Source organism: Stenella coeruleoalba, assembly GCF_951394435.1.
Source record: "Stenella coeruleoalba genome assembly, chromosome: 2".
In the NCBI taxonomy this organism is placed as follows: Eukaryota; Metazoa; Chordata; class Mammalia; order Artiodactyla; family Delphinidae; genus Stenella; species Stenella coeruleoalba.
In genome coordinates, this window is record NC_137147.1 from 35,483,112 (window position 1) to 35,508,722 (window position 25,611).

The 25,611-nt window shown below is 35.3% G+C and overlaps 1 protein-coding gene across 12 annotated transcripts in view; it reads right to left on the minus strand.

Moving 5' to 3' along the window:
• Positions 1-25,611, minus strand: part of FUT8 (fucosyltransferase 8) — a 489,197-nt gene that overhangs the window by 18,207 nt on the left and 445,379 nt on the right. For all 12 annotated transcript variants that reach the window (XM_079912160.1, XM_079912164.1, XM_079912159.1 and 9 more), the window contains 2 exons: positions 5,246-5,492; positions 1,275-1,451 (listed from right to left, as the gene is read on the minus strand). In XM_079912160.1, coding sequence (XP_079768286.1) covers positions 1,275-1,451; positions 5,246-5,492 — 424 coding nt within the window. The remainder of the gene's footprint in view (positions 1-1,274; positions 1,452-5,245; positions 5,493-25,611) is intronic.

Sequence of the window (25,611 nt, forward strand, 5' to 3'; positions counted from 1 at the left end):
TGTGTATAATCAATAGAGGGAGCCTTAAAGAAAAAGCAATTTATATCAGGTTAATCTAGATTCTTACGAGGTAGAAATAGGGTTTAAATGATTATCCAATGATATGGATAAATACCTGCATTATAGTATTCATTCCAGATTTGTTTTTCTTCCCAACCCACATTTGTGACATAAAAGAGGGATTGAGAAATAAATTAATTAAAAGTCAAAAAGGTCAAATGATAATTGCTAATAAAATGTTTTCAAACAGATAGGACTGAAATGAACATAATTCAATACTTACTGGGCACTTACTAGAACTAGGTATAGTTTCTAAAGTGCTTATAACCTAGTGAGGGAGACAGAAGTAAGCAAGTGCTAAATACTAAGAGGAATGCACAGAGGAGAACCACTTAGTCAAGGATTCAGGGATGATTTCTGGAGTAGATGGTATTACTCTATAGTAGCACTACTCATACTGTATTGTAACTGTCCATTCCCCTACTAGATTGGGAATTCCTTGAGAGCAGAGAGTGTCTTGCTTATCATGGAATCCCCACCACCTAGCACAGTGCCTGAAATACAGGCAGGCGGGCTCAATACAGCTCAGTACAAGTTGGCAGTCCTTATTATTTCACTTACAAAACTCATCTTTTGATTTTTTGCCTTTTTAAAAAATATAATTTCCAAATTCCAGAAATTTTTATAAGATGAAAACTTACATCTTACACATGGTTTCAGTTGCCTGTGATTGTTGGTGAAGATAGTAAGAGCAAAATGGCAAGCACCTGGTGTGTTTTATTGCTAACAGTCTTGTGAGTTGGTTAGTATGATGGACTAAATGTTTGTGTCCCCCCAGAATTCATATGTTTAAGCCCTAACCCCCAATGTGATAATATTTTGAGGTGGGGCCTTTGGGAGGTACTTAGGGTTAAATAAGGTCATGAGGGTAGGACCCTCATGATGGAATTAGTGCCCTTCCTTACAAGAAGAGACACCATTAAGCTTGCTCTCTCCCTTCCAAGCACATAAAGGTCATGTGAGTATATAATGAGATGACTGCTGCCTACAAGTCAAGAGAAGGGGTTTCAGAATGAAATCTACACCTTGCTGGCACCTCACATAAGCTTTGATCATAATAACAGTTGCACAAGTACACAGTTGTTTGAATTTAAAACCCCCAATAATCAGTAATAACATTCATTGTAACAAGAATCACAAGTCATGGGAATTAAGGATTCCTTTCAACTGAAAAGAGATGGTTCACTCTAGAATCATTAGTTCATCTAACTTACTTTGTTTTTGCCTCCTTTAATAAAGAAGGGTCATCTGTGGCCAAATATACTCTTTTTTTATCCACTTGCATTCTGCGAGCAAGAAGCTGAAAATGTTCTTCAACGTGTACCATGTATTCCTCAATGGGGTGGAAGGCTGCTTCTGTTCCCACTTTGTCTGTGCGTCTGACATGGACTCTGCGGGGGCAGAGGGAGAAAGTCAGATTCTGCTGATAATGTTCTGATCCACTGAGTACTTTTAGGGTACTCAGCTTTATACCCCTATTCATGGTGGCATTATGGACATTTTAAACCAATTTTTCTTTCATTTTCACCATTAGAAAAAATAAAACCAATATTTAAAAAAATTCAAACACATACATTCTAAATATATTTGCATATTAATACAAGGGGAATTAGACAAAATAAGTTAAGTCTTTGAAGAATGCTTTCTTATCAAGAGAAAGTAATTGGCATAATAAGGAATAAATGGGAGATTCCAGAATTAGACCGCATATAAGGCAGCAAATACCAACCAGCCTTCCAGAAAAAACTGGATATAATTTTTAATATATTTGACAATAAAGGATGCCAAGATTCACAGTTGTTATTATGGAACATTAAATATATCATTTGTAATGTTTTGATGCCAAGTTTTCTTTTTCTTCATTTTATCCTGTACTGTCACTGTAATGCCAGCTTGTTGAATTTAAAGTTGTGCAAGGAAAACTCAGACCTGTACGGATTCTTCCTATAGCACAATCAAGGCAAGGCAAACCTTTTAAGAGTTCTTACTATTTTAAGTTCATGGAGCCATGCCAGCCTTTTTGTTGTAGGCATAATGAATTTCCTTTCCCGGCTTTTTACTCTATCAAACACAAGCAGATACTGATCTCATCTGTCCTATTTAAGGAAAGCTCCAAAACTGTAAAACTGGGGACACAGATTTACATTGTCCTGCACTGAATAAGGCATTGACTTCCAACAGTATTTTAATGAAAACAGGAACAATAGTTAGAGTTTGTTTTCATAAGTTAAAACACTACTTAAATTTGCTCTTCCCACATCTCCCCTCTTCCCAAATTACTAAACCACTATTCAAATGTTGGAAAAGAAAAAACGTAGATTTGTTTCCTTTAGGTCACAATATGTAGGCATGTCTTAAGTCAAGCCTAGGGCCAGCTTTTTATTATGTATCTGGAGTGAGGGTTTAACTTCACTGGAGTTACTCTGACATCTTGGTGGCTGTTCTTTCCTTTGCATTTCAGGTGATAGTCCAGATGTGAATACTATCGTATGAACACCTATCGTATCATCTTTTCCTTCCCACGTTCTTCTTAGTCACTGGTTCTCTCAGGAAATTTGGAATTGTTCACTGTGCTCCATGGAGATGAGATAGGGCAGAAAGAACAATTCCACTGAATTTCAATGAAAAGTTTCATGAGAAGAAACACTATTTGAAACTCTGATTTTACTGTGTTCTTGCTTTAGCTCTACTATTTAGAACAGGGGTCAGTAACTTCTATACATATGAAGACTAAGAAACAGGGAAGAAACGGGGTAGGAGTATGAAAATAAAGATAAAAACAAAGGAGAGCTATAACAAGAAGGAAAAATCAAAGGAAGAGGAGCATTTGACATAGTGGCAGAGTACTACTAAGCAATTTTCTCAATTTTCCAAGTATTCCTGAAATTAGACCTGGACCAATAATTTGAGAGAGGATCTTAATGGAATTTTTATGAAGAATCAGAATGTTAGGCCTGTGAAGGATATTAGAAGTCATTTGGTTTAATGTAACTCTTTCATCTGACAGTTAAAGAAACTGATGTCTCTGAAGATATTTCAGGGAACAAAATGACAATATAAGGCAAAGGGAGGCTGGTTTCTTTCACATACATTTTAACCCAGTCTTTACAAAAGTAAAAGTTATTTGTGTACTTGCCTGATTTTCACTATCTATCAAAGCTCCTCCAGGGCAAGGAATCTGGTTTTATTTATTCCCAATTGCACCAAACACAACAAATGAATGAATGAATGGATGATGGGCAGACACAAAAATCTAACTGTTTAGTATATTGTAAGTAGAAACCTTAGCTACTACTATCTAACCTAGCATTTTCTTTTGTTTTGTTTTGTTTTAATAAATGAAAAAAGAGTGACAATTAATGAAGGCCCAGAATGACCAAGTAAGTTGTCCAAAGTCACATAACTTGTTAGTGGTGGAAGCCAGATTGGACCCCCAGATTCTTGAACTCTAATGCACCCCTCTTTCATTACAGCACACTACTTAAGTGTGCAAATAACTTAGCTGTCTGCAGTACTTCAAGTTTCTATATTTGGCCAATTCTCAATGTGGTGGATACTCCATGAAAAATTAATACAGGTAGTTTTCTGGTATGTAAAACGACAGGAAGTCCAGACAAAGTTAAGCAGGTGTAAGTCCTGGTTTTGCCTTTATAAACCCTGGAACTTTGGGAAGAGATTTTCTTTCCTTAGTTTCCTCACCTGTAAAGTGGTTATCTCTGCCCACATCACAGGATTGTGTTACAGAATCAATGGGATAATGCAGTTGAAGTTACTTTGGTAATGTAACTACTATAATGTATCTTTCTCCATCTTCCAAGATCCTGTTCAAACACTGCAGCTATGAAGCCTTTCTTGGTCCTTTCTTGGGAATGGAAGTGCATTTCCCCTCCCTTGACCTCTCATAAAACTTTTTATGCTTTCTCTCAGGGCATGTATCACATTCTGCTCATATAATGTTAGTTGTGTAAGTCTCTTTTCCCATGGACTGTGAGGAGTTAGAAGGATCCATTAAAAAAAATTTAACCTCTGTCCCCCACAGTAGCAAGTATTCAATAAACATTCTGCAGATAAGTGAATGAATCAACACATGTATTAATATTAACCAATAGCTGACTTTATTACAAACAATAGAAGCTGCAGAATGCCATAGTCTAGCCTACAAATCTATTTTCAGGAATTACTTAAGCATCATCAGTCTCTCTGAAAGGTAATAATATTTTACAGTGTATTTTTTCCCACAGAACTAAAATCCTTTTTCATCCTTATATTATCACATCATCATTTTTAGGGCAGGTATTGCCTTCCCTATTTTACAGATGGAAAAAAAATCAAAGCTCAATACTACTACTATTAAGTAACTTGGCCCAGAATTAGGGAAAAGCCAGGAATATTACTGAGGTCACTTAACTCTCAGTCTAGTGTTCTTCCCATTAGGCCAAGAACATTTCCCGTGGTGTGAAATCTGGCATCAGGACCCAGGAAAACTCCTTACTCCACAACTTTTTATGTATGGGTATAGGAGCACATGCTTGTGAGCAAAGATGCTCTTTTGGATTTTTTTTTGCTTCCAGGATTTCCTGATATATCTCCCTTAACATAAGCATGAGACTGTACATATATACATGATAACTCCCAAGTGGGCCAAGAGATAACTTTAAACAATAATTTTAACATTATCTTACATTACTAATAATATCTTTATTCTCAAAGTAGCTTTCAAAACAAAAAAGAAAACAGAACATCAAAACTGCAAAAGAATCACCAGTGGCAATTAATGAAATCCAAGAATAAGGTGCAATAGAAAAGCTATAAGTATGAGAGCTTCATCTCGTAACCCTGTTAGAGTAAGACAGGAGTCATGTATAGCATCTAAAATACTCCCAACAAAATAAGATTTTGCTGGTTTCCCCAGGAGAGACTGTTAATTTCAGAAATATGGTTTTATATATTTGTTGAATGAATAAATGAACAAATGATTAAGGGTGACTAAATTATGATGACTCAGCTGTTCTAAATGAACAAAGGAAGAATAATCTCCCTGTGGCCTAAGGTGAACTCTGGAACCTCTGTTTTTGGGTGGGGCTATGAAAATCACGCTATATCTTGTAAAGTTCACACTGTATTGTAAAGGTATGTATCCCTGCTACTACATATCCCTTTTAGGAGGAACAAATCAGGTTCTTACCCAATAACTGGATGTTTGAAGCCTAGCTTCTTGGTGGCCTCTTCTATTTCTTTTTCCAGCCAAGGTTGTGGGCGGATCAAGTATTTGACAAACTGGGACACCCACCACACTGCAGGATCACCATGGACTCGTACAAGTCGATCTGCAAGGTCTTCTGGTACAGCCAGGGGTAAATATGGAGGACGAGGATGAAGACTGTCTACAATGGGGAGCTCAACCACCTGAACATTTTTGTCCTTTACTTCACCTGAGGGAATATCAAAACGTATCATCACCACATTGTATTCCTTGTACAACTACCATTTGACAAGAACTCACTCTGGGTGCTTTTATCTTCACAGAAACTCTAAAGAAGTAATATAATTTTCATTTTACAGAGGAAGTTAAGTAACTTGCCCTAGATACCAGAGTAAAAGTGACAGAGCTGAATGTCACATTCAGGTTGGTCTGCCCCTCAAGTTCATGGCCTTTTCTTTTCTATCATAATGTGCTGCCATACCAACACTTCATACCCCAGATAACAATGGTGTCCATTTTTCTAGATTCCATATATATACGTTAATATATGGTACTCTTTTTTCTCTTTCTGACTTACTTCACTCTGTATGACAGACTCTAGGTCCATCCACATCACTACCAATGACTCAATTTCGTTCCTTTTTATGGCTGAGTAATAGAGGGGTGGGATGGGGAGGCTGGGAGGGAGGCTCAAGAGGGAGGGGATATATGTATACATATAGCTGATTCACTTTGTTGTACAGCAGAAACTAATACAACATTGTAAAGCAATTATAATCCAATAAAGATAAAAAAAAAAAAAGAATGGTATCCGGCACTCAAAGCATCTAATCAGAGAATAACCATATCGCCAGTGGACATGGCTCCCTAGGCAAAGGTTCTGTTTTTTATACTTGTTTTTTAAAAATTTTTATTGGAGTACAGTTGATTTACAATGTTGTGTTACTTCTGCTGTTCAGAGAAGGACAAATATTGTATGATATCACTTATATGTGGAACCTATAATTGTTGTTTTTGAATTAGACATAGTGTTCTCAAAACTTCCAGCTTGCCATTATAGCAAATGGCTCTTGCATACTTTCATGACAGACCACAATGACTCTAGAGATATCTAAAGATCACAATTTTAAGGCAAGCATCTCTCTCTTTTGAAGAAAAAAATTTGATAGTTCTAAAGTATTTTTTTTTTCTTGGCCAAAATTAGACCTATTATATTCTCAATGATGATGAATAGAATCTGTGTTGATTGTTTACCTGGATATTTTAAATTTAAAGTTAGAACAGAGATAGAGAATTTCTGTAGATGACGACTGGTTTAAAAACCCAACTTCTATATACCATTAATGTTACTGCTGTTCTATCAACTTTATAATGCAATGAGAACAAACCAAAATGTGATAGACAGCATCCTTAGAGTTTACGTCACATACTGAAGACCACATGGTAATAACTAGAAAACACAAAGATATCAGGCAGAAAGATTTCACAAATGTAAAACGTACTGACTTAAATTTTCAATAACAAAAAGTATTAACCTGAACATACAAAATAACTCCAGTTAAGATGTTGTCATTGTGCATAATAAATTAGAATCACAGTTAAACACTGGACTGTCAAAGGAAGAATGTACTTGTAGAGAACAGACCTAGAATATGTTTAAAATGTATCCACCAGAATGAAGCACAGTCCTTAAATTCTGTTTTTCTACATATATGAAAAGTATTTTTAAATAAATTACATGATCTGGGTATGTGATCACTCAAACCAATTGCATAGTTATTAGAAAGTCAGTATAACTAAGAATTAAAAACTTCTGGTTAATATTCTCTCTCTCTCTGATATATAAAACTCATTTCAGGAGTCTTAGAACAAAGCCCTTGAAACATGACATTTGTTGAGGGAATAAATGGGAATAAACAAATTTACCGCCAGTATTTCAGTTGTCTAGCATGCCAGTTAAGAAAGAGTTGGGCCCCTTTATCAGATGAGAAACTGTAATTAAGAGTGTGTGGGGAAAGAATGAGCTGCATTTTAAATTAATCTCTAATAGTCTCCCTAAGGCAAGGAAAACTGGGGTGCTTTCCCTGATGTGGAGATGATAAGTAGTACATGTATGAGAGAGGAAAAAATAAGGAAGAAAGGTAGCTCTTTTTTTTTATAAAAAACAAAGAGGGAAAGAAAGAAAGATCCTAGCTTCTCATATACAACCATAAACAAAAGCAAAATTAGTACAGCTACCTTCTTTTTGTGATTACTTCCTGAAAAGGTTATTCTAAATGTTCCATGTAACTAGCTCCAAACTTCATTCATGTGAAAGTATTACCTTCTAATTGTCCTAAGACCTCAAACTTCTGTACAGCTAGCCCTATTGACTATTTCATTTCAGAAGTGAAAACTATGCTTGTACCTTCAAGACACAGAACTCAGTTTATTTTTATTGACTCTTTTATTCATTCATTCATTCAAATATTTACTGAATACTACTATGTCAAACTCTGTACTAGGCAGAGTATAGAGTGATGACATGGTTCCTGCCTGTCAAGATTTCCAGTTCAAAAACCTCACCCAGAACTAGGCTGCTTTTGGTGAAAGAAAAACAAACAAAATAAAACAAACCATCATCACCAACAAACATGCTACCCAAAACATATCGATACTCAGCTGCCTAGTAAAATATTAAGAAAGGGGTATTCATATTTATAAATGAAAAGAACTGTCACAGCATGAAAGTTTAGCCTCCTCAATAATGATACATTTCAAAATGAAAGATAATTACATAGTACACACTATGTTAGAAGGTCTTTTCTTTTACTTGGTTTACCACATAACATTTTTCATTCTATTGGAATATACATTCAAAAGAATTTAAATCTGGAAGAGATCCTAGAGATAATCTTACTCAGTGTTTTCTAAACTTCAGTCATTTAAGTACCACCTTTGTAATTCTCCCCATATCCATATACCATCTGTACTATTTAATGTTTTAAAAATTCACTTTTTAAAACTTAAATTGATTTATTTTATAGATGGTAATTAAAAATATAACTTCACTAAAAACAAACCATGTTATTAAACTCTATACAGATACTATTGCTTATAAAGAGTTCTGAGCTCAAGTCAGATTTTTTTTTTTTTTTTTTTTTTTGGCGGTACGCGGGCCTCTCGCTGTTGTGGCCTCTCCCGTTGCGGAGCACAGGCTCCGGACACGCAGGCTCAGCGGCCACGGCTCACGGGCCCAGCCGCTCCGCGGCATGTGGGATCCTCCCGGACCGGGGCACGAACCCGTGTCCCCTGCATCGGCAGGCGGACTCTCAACCACTGCGCCACCAGGGAAGCCCTCAAGTCAGATTTATATTAAAAAAGATTATTAGTGAGGTTTTAAGGGGTGATAATTGCCTCTCCCTTTATATCTCCTATGAGTTTGAAACCAAATGAAAAGCAGAGAGAGGAATAAAAAGGCAATCAAAATATCAGCTTGATTACCAATAAAGATGAACTGGAGAACACAGTTTTGTGTTCTGGATCGATGGTCTCATGGGTTTCCTAATAGTTCCCACCCAGTCCTAAGCAGAGTTTGTCAACAAAGGCCTTCTATGCACATGGTGGAGGAGGAGCGTGTCTTCTGAGAATGCGCCACACCATGAGATGAGCCAGAAAGGACTTGACCTCACATGTTTGGTTCTTCCTCTTAACTCACCAGTTGTATAACACAGGACTTTCCTTCCAAGTAGAGGTGAAATGAGGTAGACAGAGCAAAAAAGCACTTCTGTACTTTTCCCTTCTAAGGAATGGAATTAACTTTGCTTCTATAGAGATTTTTGAGGAATAAACGATCCACAGTATCTGCCCCCGCCTACCTCCATCCCCAAACAACTATCCAGTGTTAAAGAACTATTAAAGATATCTTGATATCAAATTGAGACTGATATAATCAGAAAGACTGAACAAGGAATAACTCTCTCAGGTATGAGATTCAATGTTCATTTTAATGTTTTATCAGAAAACCACCTGACATTATCACATATGCCACCTAAAGTCACCTCTAGTAATCTGTGTGGTAGGTTTCAGAATTTGGGAAACACAGATTTATTTAAACTGCCTCATTTTCCAGAAGAAATAGACTAAGAGAGGTTAAGAGAACTTCTCAACGGTAATACAGCTAATGATCAGACTCTAGTGTTTACTCCACTACTTGTATTACCTTCTGCTTTCTGGAACATAAATTTTTAAAAAGCATTTAAGTATGGCCCTATTGACCAATCAAGAGTGCCCTGCCACTCTAAGAGGACTCTAGTGTTGGTTAAAAAAAAAAAAGCACTGCATCAACCTTCTAGCAAGAGAATATTTCAGATGTACAAATCATACATAAGTCAGTACTATTCATCTGTAAAGAATCAGTGCAAACTAGCCTGGGTATTACACAACTGACTGCCCAGTTCAACTTGAATTGATTCGGTCATTATTAATTATCTCATATTCAAGACTACCTCTCTTGTGGATAATCCTCTTTTATCAGGTCATTTGCTGAGGGCAGCTCTGGCAGGAGCATAGGTAGCTCTTTGAAAGGGATGATCTCCACGGTTACAGGCAAGTACCTTTAGAAGAGCCCTCTTCCCTGCTAGTCAATTCATGAGAGCCCCATTTAAAAGCACTACTCTGTCATCATTTCATGTAACATTAAGTCAGAGACACCAGCCCTGCAGCTAGTCAATTAGAATTATTAGTCTTCCAAAGACTCAATAGAAAGGGCTTGAGAAGCTTAATATCCACCATAAATGAATGGGTTCTGCTATAATGAAAAATGTTTCAAGGATAGAAAGATTTTGGGTCCCAGTGCATACGATTTCTTCTGTATTTACTGTCTTGTTGTGAGAGAAGCAGCACTCAGGAGGGGGAACTCTCCTAAAAACAGAATTCATAGAGCTCAGAATTGTCAAGGCAGAGAGGTTTGGAATACGGTTGCCAGTTGAGAAAAATCTTCAATAAGACATCACTATCTAGAACTTAAATTCACTTGGTGGGAGGAGGGGGTTATTAGTAACTTATCTGAAAGTTCTGATATTCTGTCATCACTAACTTGACCAAAATTCTGTGCTATACTGAAAGTACAGAATAGCAGTACGTTGTCTAAACTAGTAATACTTCCTGCTCATATTACAGCAAGGAATTTGTATGATTAAATTATATCCACAAAGACTACCTGGACTTTTGGGATTTAATTTTCTTTGCCACTGTGTGGCCAAATAGGACTGACTAAATTCTCACTCAACTCTCTGAGACTTGTTAGAGAAGGCAAGAGTAAAAGACCGAAAGTTAACTAGCGTGGTGAGACCTCTAGAGGCACGGGGGAGCGTTCTTGATTTTACTTGATTTATAGATGGCCGTTTAAAAAAAAAAAAAAAAAATCACATAAATGTGTGAGCTCTGTTCTTTTGGATTTTAACATGACGACATTAATATTTATATCCTCATTTAATGACTGAGCTCTGTTCTCATTTAAAATGTGAAGGAAAGATACACTATTAAAAAGTGAACATCTGGGTTACTTTCCTTTTGTTTTACAACCACTGATAGCGGCTGATAGAGATCTCTTCCTGAACTTGAATGAACAACTGTCACCTGCCATATGAATTCCATCACTGCTCTACTTAAGCAACAACTCAAAAGACTGTTATTACTGCCAGTTTGAAGCCTTGAACCAACTGAGTGAAAAGTTCTAAATTCAATCATATGAAACACACTGCAGTGTTAGCAACATTCTTAAGAATTAGCATATCACACTGTGGGAACGACTGTGCAGCATTCTTATGAGGTGCTGCCTTCTTTTACTAGCAACAGAAATGCCTGGCAAAAGCAACCAGACTCATGGTTCACGGACCTCAATGATATTCTGACAGACTTGACTCTGGATTGAGGACTGAAAGAATAGCTAATGGAAAATATGTAATAACTTAGTGAATTATGCAGTTCAGGATAAAGTAGGCAGGACAGTGTCAAAAGAAAAAAGACCAATGATATTTGTTTGCTCTGTACCACTAAACAGAAGGTTTCCTGCAGTCATTCTTAATGTTTCTGAAACAAATTTAGTCATTTAACTTTTATATACATATGTGTTGCTTTGCCAAGAGGTTCCAGACATTCCACAGACAGCTTGCTCATAAAGGGGATGCTGCCAATAGTTTCTTTGATCATTCAGATTACGCAGGCCCTGGAACTCCATGGCTAGAGATTTTCGGGGAGTTTGTTGTTTGTTTCTTAGTAATACTTTCTCCTAACTTAGAACCTCCTACTAACCCCAAGGATCCCAAGGAATCCTTGAACAGCTTTTCTCATTGGTAAGAAACAAGAGAGTGGAGGAACGGAAAGCAGTAGAAACAAAGACAAGGCTTAATATCATCAAATTTAGCGAAGAGCCAAACCCCAACCTTTCTTTCCCCCATTCTTGTAAAAAAAAAAAAAAATCACAATTCCATTCTCATATTCCTCTTATTCTTTCATCACATGTCATGTCTCCTTGAAAGAAATAGCCAGGAGGAAGGACCTCATGGTAATACCAGCCTTTCATTGCTTGAGAATCCCTGCAAGAGGTGATGGAGTGAGCAGGTGCGCTGTCAGGATCTCACTGGATAGAGCTGTCAGTTGGCATGCTGCATTCCCTTCTGCTTTGGGGGAATGTTATAGTTGCCTCTGTGGTTAGCACATACTTGGAGAGTTAGGAATGCGATATTTCATGCTGGATTTACAGCTACTTGTAATTTTTATGCTGTTAGCTTCCAATTATGTTAATCAGGAAGGCCTAATTAGGGTTCCTTGATGATAGGGTAAAGGTCCATCCTAATACTCTAAGATACAAGAATTACAACAAGAAATCCTGGATATTCCATGAGAGAAGAAAATGAACATACAGTCATTTTGGAAGAAGGAGATAATAACAAAATAGTTAAGACTTCTGTGGGATGTGAGGAGAGAAGACAAATTAAGTGTGGCACCATGCTAAAGCACTGATAAAACAGACAAATATCTTGGCCTACTAAAATAGGGACTGGAACATCAAACCTCCCTCATATTGTATGCTAGACCAATCCATAAAGTACCAGCAGCTCCAAGAGTCACCCTGCCATCATGCCCATCTTTAGCTCCTGCTGCCACCTCAGACTGCAGCGTACGTCTTCTTCCCCAGCTGCCTCCTCCTCCACTGTGGAAGAAAACAGATGGGCAATGGGGTACGGCTTTACATGACAAGCCACAGCTCCTGCTGTCACTGAGGCTCCAATCTGGTATAAGTCACCTGTTCCTCCCTCATTTCTCCTCTTCTGGGTTGTATTAGATCTCTAGAAAGAGAGCTAGTACTTCACAATCTCCAGCCTCTGGTGGCAGAGCTGAGAAAAATACTATAAAGACATTATTCAAAACATGGCTATATTTTACCCATTCTGGTTTAAATGGAGGAAGAGCAGGGGATATCCATAAATAAAGAAAAAGAACTATGAGGCAAAAGGCATGAAACCTTAATTAATGGAGCATGGAAAGGGGAGGGAGGAGGAAGATAAACATAGCAAACAGGGTAAAGAGGAGAAGTCTGAGATGGAGAGTAGTCTTTTGATTATTACTGCTTAAAAAAGATAATACTTTGTACAGGTTTGATACTTCACACGATGGCTCCCATGACACTTTTCGTTTATGCAGGGACTGCACAGCCACAACCTTCTTTAGAATCTACGCTAGAATTTGCAAAGGAATATGTCTATCACTCCTTTGCCAAGAAGATTCCTACTATTTCTTATTATATGCAACATATTTTTCAACCTGTAGATAGTTATCTATCAATAAGCCACAAAGTCTTACCTGGTAGATCTCTAAATCAGAGGCCACCATTTATCATAATCCCATCTTCATCTCAACTGATAAGGATTCTGGCAGGGATACAGGTCCAGAGTCTGTTCTTTCCATATGCTTTACTCCTTGTCAATCACCCATGCTATAAGCCACTTCTAACACAGCTCCTGCATCCACCCCCTCCCCACCTCACCTCTCTATCAGCATCTTGAATTAAGAGCTAACATTTGCTGAACAACTATATGCTAGGTACTACACTAAACATTTTCCATACATTATCCCAATTAGTCTACAAAGTCTTTATGAGGTGAGTACTCATTTTACAGACGAAGTTAACTCAGTCTGTTCAAGGCCACCCAGCTAGCATTCAGAAATAGGAGCTGAACTTAGACATTCTGATTCCAGAGTTTAAAGTCTTACTCCAACCCTACTCCATTACCTTTAAGTTTCAGAGAAAGCCAAAGTGACTCCTCCTGTAATGAAAAACAGAGGCGGGAGGGGGCCAGGCTCCAAGTGTGAGTTTAAATAGCCAAAGGAAGAGGTAACAGAACTCCCATGTGTAAGGTACAGATCTCTCTCTACAGAGTGCACTGGATCTAGAAATTAATATTAAGTAAAGGATATAAAAACTTCAAACAGTTATCATGTGTACCCATATAAAGCTATTAGAAGCCATGAATTATGGCTTAACAAAACAATTTCATTCATTGTCATTTTGGGTTCACACTGGGATCCCATAAGAAACAAAAATAATAGCTAGACAGCTGACCTCAAATTTAAATTATTTGTATGAAATAATTAAGGTGCTTTTTAGTCAATTTAAAGCTCATGGTTAAGAGTTAATAATACCTTCACAATTTGATTGTAAAGAGAAAATATGAATTAGACAACCTATGACAGTCTTATTTCCTAATAATGATATAATAAGCTTTCCATGAAGAAGAAATAGCCTACTTCAGAACAAAGAATCAGGAAGCAAAGTTATTATAAAGAGATTATTAAATTTGTAAACCATTCTCCCTATTACCTATTTACATACTTATTTTCAACTATTAAACATTAAAGCAAAACATATTCTACAATCTAAAATACTTCTGTCCTTAAAAAATACTTTCACCTTTAATTTCTTAAGTGGTATATTTAGGGATAAATAAAAATAAACAAATTTCAATTTATTCATAAAGACCTTATAAAACTCACTGAAGTATCTACTCCTGTTGATATGATCCAAAATTCAGGGTATAATAACTGATGGCATCCAAAATAAACCACAAAATAAATACAAGTATTTTGTATTTTCAGAAAAAATTTCAGCCTTGATTATTATAATAATTAACTTTATTCATGTCAGAAGAATTTCTGAAAGATTAAAAAATATCAGAGAAAGAACTTTTAGAGGGGATACAAAGTAATTTTAAGTCAATTCAATAGTTTACTAAGTTGAACATACATAAAAGGGGTAATCACAATTGTGTTTATATATAAATTAACTTGTGCAGTTCAACTACTACCTCTCAAGAATAAAAAGAAATAATGTTTTTTAAGAGGATGGAGATCTTCCAAATGACAAGAGGATGATTCTCTTCTATCTGAAAAGATGAAAGTTGAGAGGGGATATGTTCAAAGCCTATAAAAATCATGACAGATTTAGATAATGTGTTCAAGCTGTGTTCACCAAACCTTAGAATTAGGAACCTTTCACTGGTGCTTGAAAAAAGTACTTTGAGAATAACTAAAATAAAGCCCATTTTACACAATAGGTAGAATTCTTACAGAACTCAATATCCCAAGAGAAGATAAAAGTCAAAAATGATATGTTTGGGGAAAAATGTAAATGTTCAGACCTTGACATCATGGATGGCAACTATATCTCCCATAAAATGTCACTGAGGACTACTGTTAAATCAGAGTTCTGAACTGGATAAATCAACGATATGACTCAAAATGTCCTTAGGCTTCAATGCATAGGAAACAATATATACAATATAATAAGACTATGTTACATTTTGGCTCTAAAGGATGCTTTTTCTTTGTGTACTAACAAACTATTATTTCTTTTCCTTGCAGTATGGACATAAGGGGCAGATACACCATTGAAACAATGATACAAGGAAGAAGAATAGAATATTACTTATGCCTGCTGATATTGCTTACTTGGTTAGAATAGATTATAAAATTCATAAAATAAAGGATACTGGAGTTCTGACATTGGTACCTCACAGTTAAGTTTTGTAGAACAAAACTCGTACATGACTATTTGCTCTCACCAGTATCAAACAACCAAAAAAGGATTTATTGAGAACTGTTTTAGTCAAGGTCACTTGTTGCAAGGACTAGAAACCTGATCAAGTTAGCTCAAGTGAAAAGGACATTACTGAAAGTATATAAGGGAATTGCCAAGAAACAAAGAACAAGAAGTACAACTGTATCTTATAGAAAATGGGAAGCCTGCAATTCTTACTACCTCTCTGTGGCCCCCTGGTCTGGGCAGGTCAGCGACACTTTCTGCTAACTGACTTCTCTCTTGCTCGGGGCCCATCTTGTAGCCATCATCTTTAGACTACAAGATTTTACAACTTAGTCTCACCCTCAGATAAGCTAGAGTCTCTGTCTTGTAATGATACTAACATTTACTGAGACCATGTGCTGAATACTGTGCTAAATGCTTATGAATATTATTTCTCTCAATTAACAAAACTACCCTACAGGGCAAGTACCCTTATAGATGACCAGTGAAGGAGTTAGAATCCAGAGCAATCGGACTCCAGAGCTGGAGTGCTCAACTGTAAGATTAGATTACCTGTCAACAGGTATCTTATTGGCACAGCCCAGCCTAAAGGATTAGTTTCTCAGGATCAGGTAATCACCTTGGCCTGTACAGCTGTAACTACCTGTGTGCGCACACATATGTGTGTGTGTAGGAGGGGAGGAGTGGTTACATGATATACACAAGGCAGCAAGAACTGTATTGTCCAAATAGATGTTATTAGATGAAGTGCGAGGAGTTAATAACTGATGTATAGTAAACCATTGGCTTTTAGGAATTTACAATTTTAGGAATTTCACTCTCAGAACATAGGGTAATTTTAAGAACCATCCATGTACATATCTCTATCACTGCATTTACCAAGTTATCTTATAATTATGTTTTTGTAGCTGTCTCCTGCACAAGTCTGGAATGATGACATAAACCTTAACATATTCATCCTATTGCCTCATCAACTATCACTATCCCAGGCATACAAAAGGCACAAAATTAAGTTCTTAGTTGAACGACTGAACTTAATATATAAAGCACTATAATCAACATGAATCCCACAGTCTGCTGTAGGAAATAATCACTTAGTAAGTGAGACGACCATTCAGTATCACAATCTCAACACTATAGGTAAATTTCAAGATTTGAGAATATCACCAGTTTTATTGCTTTAAGATGCAAAATAGTCAAAACTACTCAGGTACTGCCTTTATTTAAGAACTTTAGCTGTCTCTTAGATAACAAATACATGAAAAGTGGTATAGAAATACTTGTTAAGCTATATTTATATAACAACCTTATTCTTCTTGTTACTTGCACAGTACTTCAGAAATATATAGGCATTCTTCCTTGGATCTACCAACCATTTTAAAAATATATACTACCTAAATAGGATAGAACAGGAAAGAAGATAATACTCTTGCTTTTGTTATGGTTTCACTGTACTTTTTGAGGGAGTTGAATGGACCCAAAGAATTGTCTTTGAGAGTGACAAACACTATAGAATCTATATTTCAGTTATAAAATAATATCAGAATTTGTAGTTAATTTTTACATGATGTACAGAGCTTGATGGAACTGGAAATTATGCTAGACATGTTTTAGGTATGTTTCATTGCTAGAACAAAGTCTGTTCCTTCATTCAGAATTTGTAAGTTTCACACTTTGTATTAACTGGAAGTAGATAATTAAATTAATTTAAAAGAGTTTCACTTAGACTATTTCTACACATCATAACCAAAAATACAAAAATAAATTGAACCTTACATTTAAAACTAAGATTTTCATGTCCCTTGTTATTGCTGCTTGCGACCATTACTATCATTATAATAAAACATAGTATACTTTTTTTTTTAGTTTCAGAGAATTTTCACATATTAGTTCAGCTTATTTGCAACAGAGCTCCTTATTCTCCTTAACAAGACCTACCTTCAAGAGAAATTATCTACCAGAGCCTAACCTATGGAAGTTTTACTGAAGCCTAAGCAACCTGAGGGGAGGGAAATATCCATCTCAAGTTCACTAAAAGACAGACCTAATCATAGGACTATAGAATACTTCCTTTCCCCCATGCCATATTACCACATCAATAGAGCTGCTGAATAATAACAAAGGAGTACTGCTGAAAGAACTGCCTATTAAAGGAGTCTCTAAGAAAACCTAGAAAAAAACCAAGAGAGATGAAAAAATGAGGACACTAGAGGAAAATTTAGCATCTGACACCACAGCTAATAGTAAACACAGCCTAACTCCTAGCCAGATAAACATAAAACCTCACACTAAAGGCCTATCTATTTCAGTTCAGTTTTTACCTAATACATCATGTCCAGTTTTCAGCAAAAAATTATAAGATATGCTAAAAGGCAAAAAAAGAAAATACAGACTGAAGGAACAAAGCAACCATCAGATCCAGACTCATATATGGCAGACATTTTAGAATTATCAGACCAGGAATTTAAAATAACTATGATTAATATGCTAAGAATTCAAATGAAAAAAGTGGACAAGCTGCAAGAAGAGATGAGTAATATAAGCAAAGAAATGGGAACTCTAAGAAAGAATCAAAAGAAAATGCTAGAAATAAAAAACACTGTAACAGAAATGAAGAATGCCTTTGATGGGCTCATCAGTAGGCTGGACATGACCAATGAAAGAATCAATGAGCTTGAACATATGACAACATAAACTTACAAAACTGATTGGAAAGAGAAAAAAAATGAAAAGGATGAAACAATATCCAAGAACTATGAGACAATTACAAAAGGGGAACATATATGTAATGGGAATGTAGAAGAGAAGAAAGAGAGAAAGGAAGAGAAGAAATATTTGAAGTAATAATGCCAGAGAAGTTCCCAAAATTAATGACAGACACCAATCCACAGATGTAGGAAGCTCAGAGACAAATACCAAAAAAATAAATCTATACCATGAATGTTATACTGAAACTATAGAAAATCAAAGACAAAATCTTGAAAGAAGTCAATGAGGTAAGGGGAAACCTTATCAATAAAGGAACAAGAATAAGAATTACATAGGCCTTCTATTCAGAAACTATGCAAGCAAGAAGGGGGTGGAATAAAATACTTAAGTTTTGAAAGAATGAAAACCCAGCTACTTAGAATTCTGTATTCAGTAAAATTGCCTTCAAAAGTCAAAAGGAATGAAGACTTTCTCAGACAAAAACTGAGGGAATTTGTCACTAGCTTCAGAGAGAAGGAAAATGATATGTCGGAAACTCACATATTCATACACATGTATACAGAAAACAGTATTAGAGAAGGAATAAATTAAAGTAAAATTAAATCTTTTCTTTTTCATATTCTTTATTAATCCAAGAGATAACAGTTTGTTCAAAGTAATAACAGCAACAAAATATTTGGTGGTCATAGCTTATAGAAAAGTGAAATAAATAATAACAATGCTTTAACGGATGGGAGGAAGGAATTGGGAATACTCTGTTATAAGGTATTTGAAGCGCTCATAAAGTGGTGGTATACCGTTATTTGAAAGTAGACTTGTAGTAGTTAAAAATGTGTATTACAATCTTTAGGGCAACTACTTAAAAGAGAAGTTGTAATTTATATGCTAAGAAAGGAGAGAAAATGGGGTTATATATAATGAGCAGTTAAAACCAAAGAAGGCAGATGAATAGAGGGAGATAATAAAGAAACAAGGTCAACACATAGAAAAGTCACAAGTATGGCTTATATTAATCCAACTTTATCAATAATCACTTTAAATGTAAGTGGCCTAAATACTCTGATTAAAAGACAAGGACTGTCAGAGTGGATTAAAAAGCAAGACCCAACTATACGTGTCTACTACTTTAAGTATGAAGACACAGAGACATTAGAAGTGAAGGAATAGAGAAATATATACTATGCTAACATTAATCAAAAGAAAGCTGGAGTAGCTCTATGAATTTCAAACAAAGCAACAAAAATTACCAGTGATAGAGAGAGGCATTATATAATGACAGAGGGTCAATTCTCCAAGAAGACATCACCATCCTTAAAATATATGTGCCTAATAAGAAGGTGTTAAGATTATATGAGGTAAAACCTGTTAGAATTGGAAGAATAAATTCACTATTTATTTTAATTCGAGGATTATTCACAAATTCACTATTAGTTAGAGATGTCAACACCACTCAATCAGTAATTGCCAGAATCAGCAGGCAGAAAACCAGTACAGATATAATTGAACAGGAAAGTATCATCAATCAACTGGATCTAATTGACATTTATGGAATACTTCATCCAATAACAGCACAATGCACAGTCTTCTTAAGCTCACAGGGAACGTTCACCAAGTTAGATCATATTCTGGGCCATAAAACACACCTTAACAAATTTAAAAGAACAGATATCATGTGAAGTATGCTCTCAGACCACAATGAAATTAAATGAGAGATCATTAACAGAAAGATAGCTAGAAAATCCTAAGATATTTGCAGATTAAACAACACACTTATAAATAACACAAAAGTCAAAGAAGTCTCAGGAAATTAAAAAACTTTTTGAACTAAATGAAAATGAAAATAAAACATCAAAATTTGTGGGGTGCAGCAAGAGCAGTACTTAGAGGGAAGTGTATAGCATTAAATGCACAAACTAAAAAAGAAGAGCCAAAATCAATTATCCAACTTAGGAAACTGGAAAAAGAAGAGTAAATTAAGTCCAAAGTAAGAAGAAAAATATCACTGAAAATGAAAGTAGGAAAAAATAGAGAAAAATTAACAAAACCAAAAGCTTATTCTTTGAAAAGTTCAATGAAATGATGAACCTCTAGTCAGGGTAACCAAGAAAAAAGGAGAGAAGGCACAAATTACTAATATCAGTAATGAAAGAGGGACCATGGCTACTGAACCTGTGGACATTCAAAGGATAATAAAGGAGTATTGTGGACAACTCTATGCCCACAAATTCAATAACTTAGATAAAATGAAGCAATTCCTTGAAAGACACAGTCTACCAAAATTCATACAAGGAGAAATAAGTCATTTAAATAGGCCTATATTGACCAAAGAAATTGAATAAACAATTAATAACTTTCTAAAACAGAAAGCCTCAAACACAGATAGTTTCACAGGTGAATAATACCAAATATTTAAGGAACAAATGATACCAATTCTTTACAATCTGTTCCAGAAAATAGAAGCAGAGTGAGCACTTCCCAACTCATTTTATGAGGATATCATTACACTAACACCAAAACCACCAAAAGACATTATAAGAAAAGAAACAGGCCAATATTTCTTATTAGCATAGATACAAATTCTCAAGAAAACATTAGCAAATTAAATCTAATAATGTATAAAAAGAATTATACACCATGACTAAGTGGGATATACTCCAGGTTATTCAAGGTTCAACATTTGAAAATCAATTAATGTAATTCATCACATCAACAAACTAAAAAAGAAAAATCATATGATAATATCGATAGATGCAGAAAAAGTATTCCACAAATCCAACATCCATTCATGATTCATGATCCAACTCAATCTTTAGATTTAGCACAATCCTAATAAAAATCCCAGCAAATTACTTTCTGGATATCAACAGTGATTCTATAGTTTATATGGAGAGAAAAAAGACTCAGAATATCCATGACTATTGAAGAAAAAGGCCAAAGAGCACTGATACTACCTGACTTCTAGACTAACTAAAAAGTGACAGTAATCAAGACAGTGAAAGAATAGACAAATAGATCGATGGAACACCACAAAGAACCCATAAACAGACCCACACAAATAAAGTCAACTGATCTTTGACAAAGGAGCAGAGGCAATCCAATAGAGAAAGGACAGTCTTTTCAACAAATGGTGCTGGAAAAAATGGATATCCACAGGCAAAAAGAAAAAAAAAAAAAAAAAAAAAAATCTAGACACTAACCTTATACCTTTCACAAAAATTAACTCAACAAAGATCATAGACCTAAATGCAAAATGCAAAACAATAACACTTTTAGAAGATAAACATAGGGAAAAATCTAGGTGGCCTTTGGTTTGGCAATGAGTTTTCAGATACAACACCAAAAGTACCATCCATAAATGAAAAAACTGAAAAGCTGGACTTCATTAAAATTAAAAACTTTCACTCTGTGAAAGACATTGTTAGAAGAATAAAATGAAAAGCCACAAATGGGAGAAAATATCTGATAAAGGACTTACAACCAAAAATTTAAAAGAGCTCTTAAAACTCAACAATAAGAAAACAACCCTATTATAAAATGGGCAAAAAAGCTGAATAGAGACCTCACCAAAGAAGATATATAGATGGTGAATTAGCATATGAAATGATGTTCAACATTACAGGGAATTAGTACATTGCAAATTGAAACAGGATACCAGTACATGCCTATTAGAACGGCTAAAATATAAAACAGTGACACCACTAATGCTGGGGAGGATGTGAAGCAAAAGGAACTCTCATTCATTGCTGGTGGGAATGCAAAATGGTAGCGCTACTGTTACGGACTCAAAGTTTGTGTCCTCCCGAAACTGATACACTGAAGCTCTAACTTTCAATGTGATGGTATTAGGAAGTAGGGCCTTTGGGAGGTAATTATGTTTAAATGAGGTAATGAGAGAAGGCCCCAATGTTGGGATTATTGCCCTTAAGAAGAAGAGGAAGAGACACCAGAGCTTCCTTGCTGTATCATGTGAGGATACAGCAAGAAGGAAGCTGCCTACAAGCCAGGAAGAGGTCCCTTAAGAAGAACCAAATTTGCTGGCACTCTCATTTTGGACTTCCCAGCCTCCAGAACTGTGAAAAATAGTGTCCTGTTTAAGCCAGTCAGTCTGTGTTATTTTGTTGTAGCAGCCCAAGCAGACTAAGACAGCCACTTTGGAAGACAATTCGGCAGCTTCTTACAAAGCTAAACATAGTCTTACCATACAACTCAGCAATCCCTCTTAGGTCTTTACCCAAATTAGTTGAAAACTTATGCCCACACAAAAACCTGCACGTGAATGTTTATACCAGCTTTATTCATGACTGCTCAAAATTGAAAGCAACAAAGATGTCCCTCAATAGGTGAATGGATAATGTTTATCCATACAATTCAATAATATTAGCAATAAAAACAAATGCGCTGTCAAGCCACAAAAAGACATAGAGGAACCGTTTTAAAAAAAAAGCAGTCAGAAAAGACTTCATAACATATGATTCCAACTATATGACATTCTAGAAAAGGCAAAATTATAAAGACAGAAAAATCAGTGACTGACAGAGACGGTGATTAGGGAGAGGAATGAATAGGTGGAACACGGGATTTTGAGGGCAATGAAACTATTCTGTATGATTATGTAATGGTAGACGCACGACATTATGCATTTAGCAAAACCCACAGAACTATACTACACAAAGACTGAACCCCAATGTAAACTACAGACTTTAGTTAATAATAATGAATCAACACTGGTTCATCAATTGTAACAAATGTACCACATCAGTGCAAATGTTAACAATAGGGGAACTGGACCATGGAAGGAGAACAGGGAAGGGAAAAAGAGGGAACTCTGTACTTTCTAACAAATATTTTTGTAAACCTAAAACTGCTCTAAGAAATAAAGTCTATTAATTAAAAAATACAGGCATTCAAAAAAGACTACACATACACACACATATATTTAAGTCGTATTTTTATTTTCTTTTTATATTTTCTAAACTTTATGGGTTTTTCAACAATAGGTATTCATTGCTTTATATTTAAAAAAAATATTTAAAAATAATTATGCCAAATAGAAGGAGTACATTTAGCATTAGGTGAACAATATGATCCAGATGAAACTAAATCCAGAAAATTCTGATCTCTGACAATTTATCCAATTAACACAATCTCTAATCCTTCTTTTTCTTGTTTTATATTAATTAAAAATCATGTTACCTCCCCTTGGGATTGTTTTCTGGAGAGAACAAATGAGGAAAGTGCTTTAAAAATTAAAAACAAAGATACCACAGAAACTGTTAAAAATTATTAATGTTTAGAAAAAAATAAAGTCTTTCCTTTGACTGAAGAGGGAGCTAGGTCTGGGAAGGTTTCAATGAAACCTCTAACCAACTAATAAAGGCTAAACTTATCACAAATTACAAGCACAAAGAGAGTGTTCTATTAAATCAAAGGCTTTTTCAGTTGAACTGAAAGGATACGTGGAGAAACAGCTTAAACTCAATAAAGTATGAGTCATAAGTTACCTGAAACCTCTCCCATGGAAAGAAACTTGTTCTATCTCGAGGTATTTAATTTCTACTTCAGGGCAGATGCTTTCAAGTTCACAACCTTAAGGATTTTCTGGTCAATATTGATACGAAGGCTATAATTTGATATAAGTGGAAATACAGCTTTCTCAAAGTCCTCTTTCTTCTATGGCAAACAGAGACATAAAATTTGCCCTTATATATAACAGTTTCCTACTCTTTGCTAATTGATAGAATTTTAAGGCTTAAAAGAAATCAAAGAGATAATCAAGCCCCTTTCTCTATTTATTATCTCCAGACTGTTGTTAACAAAACAACTTTTAAAATTAACAACATTAACCCTTTATTGAAATGCCTTTATGTAATAGTATGTCATATCCATTAACAGACCTCAACCATTCACTTAAGCCCATCTAAGTAGCTTGATCAGGTTCCATTAAAATAATGTACGGTTTCTTTCATTCCAGCATGACATAGCTAAAGATTTATTTCATATTGAACTTTTTAAAAAAATGGATTCAAGAACAGGTGTCTCAGGCTAGATTCGGGACTGCATAAATAAGCTTTGTGTTAGGGGATGATAAGAATACATTTAAAATTTTAAGTGAAGAATGCCAGGCACCAGAGGCAAAAAGCATGCAGTTTTAAAAAAATGCTAAATAAAGCCAGCTGCCAAAAAGGGCAAGCTCACTGGTGGTTACAGCTGTTCACCATGATGCAACAATAACACGAAAGTTCTCTATTTCTTGAGGTATGCCTTATCCACTTGGTGGACTATGGCCTCTGCACATCATTTTTCTATACCCTGGGGTTGAACGAAAAGTTACTTTTTGCATGTCTACCATTTAATATTACCTACAATTACATCTCTTCTAATTAATTTAGGAGAGTTGACTGCATGATTCTTACCGTTCTATTTAATGGCCTCTGAGAGAATGTCAATTCTTCCATTTAGTGCCAAGAGGGAAAAATCTGTCCAAAACTCTGTTTTGAATTAGGAAATTGGGTATTGGATTGCAAATATGTGTTGTCTCTCATTCCAATGACAAAAGGGACTGTAAAATGACAAGTAAGGGAGAAAAAAAAGAGCCTGAGCTATTACCTTCTCCTTATTTCTGGTAGTCACTAACCTAAACATAGAAAGGAGGAAGGACAGGAGAAAGCAATGGGCTTTTTAAAAAAAATCCACAAACTGAAGTCTTTTTCTGTATCTCTTACCTGTGGTCCCTGTTACAAAATAGTATTTGATTAATTTAAATTAAACTAATTAAACATGGAGCTGAATAACAGCATATTATGTTTTACACTAAAAAAGCAATAGCTTTAAAATGCTAGTTTGCCCTTGACAACAGATAATTTTGTCAAAATATAGCTTGTGGAACCATTTATTTCCCTGTTATTTTAAAGAATGGCATGGCTAGATAGAGGGTTCAGACTATTTTTTAGCCACAATGCAAACATTTCATTCAAACTTTCTCCAAATGATTCTTTTTTCCCCTTTTCTTTTAATCTGCTCAGCACACTCTAAAGACACAGGTAATTCATTTCAATGAGAGAGAACTGCAAAGCAGTCTATAAGAAATTTACAGAAGTGTTTTCTTATGCATCTGTGGCCACTCCCGATTTTACTCAATTACATAGGTAAACACACTACTAAAATAGAGAGAAATATGTTTAAATAAATATTTAAGGGCATATTACAGTTGTTATAGTAAAATATGCATTAGTCTTTTTGTTAAACTGAAAATGCCACTGAACACACATTTTTACATAAAATCTATTCCAAACAAAATATCTATATCAACACAAAAGACAGAAACCACAATTGCTATTTATCGCTAATGTATATGTCTTTTCAGGCTAAGAAAAATGTTCAAAGAAGAGATTTCATTTAATCAAATGAGAAACATTTAATTTAAATGATCCACAGCAGACCAGGGAACAGTGATTTGTCCATATATACATTAATTACTTCAATACTAACATATTAATATTAATGATTCAGAAAAAGAAGTAGCTTAAAGCTATTATCAGATTTTTTTTAATGTCAC